Raw genomic sequence first — 3,248 nt, 5'->3', positions numbered from 1 at the left:
CCTTCACTGCCTGCGGATCCCTATCCTCTTTCAGAACAGCCAGTCTGTTTCGATGGATTTTGATCCTATTGCCGAACTGGCTTGAATGCTCCCTGCCCCATCGCTGAAGCTGTTGGCCGCAAAGCTCTATTCGGTGCAGAAACTCCATACCACGAGACTGCCCCCACGCCGCCTCAACTACCATTGCACAACCTTCCTCCAACAACCACGCAGACTCGAATTTAAAAGACCTTCGTGCATGCCGTATCGGACGCTGTTCCATGTCCACGAGAATAGCACTATGGTCAGATTGTGATGTGTAAACCTTACGAACCTCTGTATCCTCGTGTAACTCCAACCACTCCACCGTAGCCACCGCCTATCGAGCCTTTCCTCACCCACGCCTCAGTACCATGTCCCTTCGACCATGTGAATTGACCTCCTGACATTCCCATATCAACCAAATTACATTCATTCAACGCATCATTAAAGCCATCCATGAGGGCCTCCGGATGCGAATGAGTACCCCGTTTCTCGGAAAGACACGTTATGTCGTTGAAATCCCCTACAACGACCAAGGGAGTGATGATCGGCCCTTTAGTTGCCGTAGGGATTCCCAGGTGATATGCCTCCGAGACCTGTCGGGTTCCCCATAGAATCCGGTCAACCTCCACATCGGCTTACCTGGTTGCTTGACCTCCATGTCAATATGATTCACTGAGTAACTGAGTAATGAAGCCGCCTCAGCATCTCTCCAGAACATTGCTAAACCTCCTCCCCTGCCCACACAGTCAACCGAAACTGCCCCTTCAAACCCCAACTTCACTCTTACCTCTTCAATTTTGTCCGCTTTTGCCTTCGTCTCTGTTAAGAAGACGAAGAAGGGTCGCTCCTTGGACAATACGCCCAAGAGTTCTCGAACTGTCCGGGTGCCACCCAAACCCCGGCAGTTCCAACTGAGGATATTCATTGGCCTGGGCGAGCCTGGCACTCCAGACCCGCCGACATTGACATTTTGGTGTTCTCGGACATCATAACATCCTCTCCGGACGTAGTACCATTACTGGCCGCCCCTTCCTCCTCACGACGCCGCTTCAGTTCGCCCTATAGCCCACGCTTTCCACTGCTGTGACCAGAGTTAACGGAGAAGGACCCGAAGCTTCAGGAATCGGTGCCACCTGTGTTGTGGACTGCAGGATCCATCTCGCTCCTACTTGACGCACTTGACGCCGCGGTCCCGCCCGCATCCAGCTCCCGAACGGGAATCCTCAGGGGGAATATTCTCTTCATATGCTTTCCGGCAGAACTTATCAATGTGGCCCAGTAACCCACAGCAAAAACAAAAGGCATTCAGCCGCTCATACCGGAAGTTTATCCACTGGGATGATCCGTCCTTGCGCAGCAGTTTCATCCGGCGTTTCAGAGGTGTATCTATCGGTAGCCGGACTCTTATGCGAAGGAAGCTTTTCCAACCCCCAAAATTAACGGGGTCAATTGCGATGAAGGAGCCTACGTAATCCCCGATCTGAGCCAGGAAATCCGATGAGGCAAAAAGAGTGGGCAAGCCGTGAATTTGAACCCAGAAATCGATAGCCTCCAATTTGGTATCCTCTGGCCTGGTCCCCGTCGGCACCCGATCGCAAACAAAGATCTGATTCTCGTATGACCAAGGGCCGTCATCGAGAACCCTCTGCAAATCCTTAGAGTGAGGGAAGCGGAACAGAAACAATTCATCCATCAGTGCCTCCGCGTGAACGCCCATAACAGGTCTCCATACGGATGCCATGACCTGGAGCATATGATCGAATTTGATCGGACGCTCTGTAAGGAAACGCCCAACCAAGCAATGAAAATCCGACGACGCCCCGGACGGTGTAGGATCAGGAGCCAAGAGCCCGGAATTCTCCTCCTCGGCGATTGAGAGGTCAGCACAGCGTGCTTCGATTTGCTGAATATCCATGATCGGACGAGGGAGTAGAATCAGAAAACAAAATAACACTGAGAAAATCATCTTCGACATCGAAATAAATAACGCCCCTAGACGACTAGGGAGATACTCTCCTAATCACGATAGGAGAGAGGTCCACGTACGGCGGTTCCGATCAAGGCCACGATCGGCGATCACGATCTAGAACTGCGAAGGATGCGGAGCATTTTTTTTACAGTATTCTCAGTAAACCAAACAAGGAACTGTTAATTGCTCAATTAGTAATGTGTATATTCAAAACTTAATATTCAAAAACTTGTACGAAATGACAGGCCGTTAATCATGATAGTTAAAAGTTTTGGATTGAGATCCACTCGTCCACTGTCCAACTATTGATTCTGGTGTCTGCATACTTTTTTTTTTTCTCTGACAAACAGGCCCTCCACTATGTGACCTTAAGATACACAAGGAGCCCATTATAACTGGGCCTAAAATCCCAAATAATACTCAATGAGCCCAAATTTGTTGATATTGGAGTTTTTGCACAAGTGTAGCATTCGATTATATGATTGAATAATGCATATTATAACTATGATTACCACCACCCCCCCCCCCCCCCCCAAAAAAAAAAAAAAAAAAAAAACTCCCATAACAAACTAATATCAATAAGGATAATAGGAGTTCTCATTACACAACTCAACATATTGATTAATCTAAGTTGATAACTTAATTATCATTGACGTCTTATTGTCTCCAAAACATAAGTAGTGGGGGTCTCGAAATTACAGTACAATGATTTTATTTTTAAAATAAAGATGGTAATATAATGACCCAACTAGTTCAAGTAGAGTATCGTGACAAACACCAAATTAGTACAATTGTTATTTGTGGACATTTTAACTGGAAAAAAAAAAAAACAAAAACAAAACAATACTCATATATTGTTGTAAAATGATGTAGTTAAAAAAAATCTTAAAGCAAGGGAAAATATTTTTAAAGTATTAATAATTATATATATATGTATTGTTATGTAACTTGGTATCTATTTTCTAATGTATAACGGGTGGTAAATTGTTTTGAGGTATCTTATGGAATTCTCTCGTATAATTACTTTCTCAACCTACTGAAACACAAGGAGCTAATAACGTTTTCACTAAGGCTTGAACTCACAACCTTCCTAATGAAAGTCCAACTCGGGTACCATTGGACCACATAGTCCTAGTGATTGAATTGCAATTCTATTTCTACAATTTTTCATGAAATGTATATTTAATTATTTGGTTGGAGAGAATTGTAATTTTCTTCGATCATAGAATTGCAATTCATAAGGTTTCTCCCATGA

At 44.9% G+C, this 3,248-nt stretch overlaps 1 protein-coding gene across 1 annotated transcript; it reads right to left on the bottom strand.

The window, feature by feature from the left end:
• Positions 1–1,189: 1,189 nt before the first annotated feature.
• On the bottom strand, positions 1,190–1,939 carry LOC109179716 (uncharacterized protein At4g02000-like). The gene has a single exon (XM_019329206.1). It carries the CDS (start codon positions 1,937–1,939, stop codon positions 1,190–1,192), a length of 750 nt encoding a protein of 249 aa, XP_019184751.1.
• Between the last annotated feature and the right edge of the window lie 1,309 nt (positions 1,940–3,248).

This window comes from Ipomoea nil, unplaced genomic scaffold (assembly GCF_001879475.1).
Source record: "Ipomoea nil cultivar Tokyo-kokei standard unplaced genomic scaffold, Asagao_1.1 scaffold0973, whole genome shotgun sequence".
Lineage (NCBI taxonomy): Eukaryota > Viridiplantae > Streptophyta > Magnoliopsida > Solanales > Convolvulaceae > Ipomoea > Ipomoea nil.
The sequence above is the reverse complement of the archived record's forward strand: the minus strand, read 5'-3'. Positions and strand labels throughout refer to the sequence as shown.

What these genes read in the sequence shown, in the direction of transcription:
- LOC109179716 (XM_019329206.1), bottom strand. Translation starts at nt 1,939, where the DNA reads ATGGATATTCAGCAAATCGAAGCACGCTGTGCTGACCTCTCAATCGCC.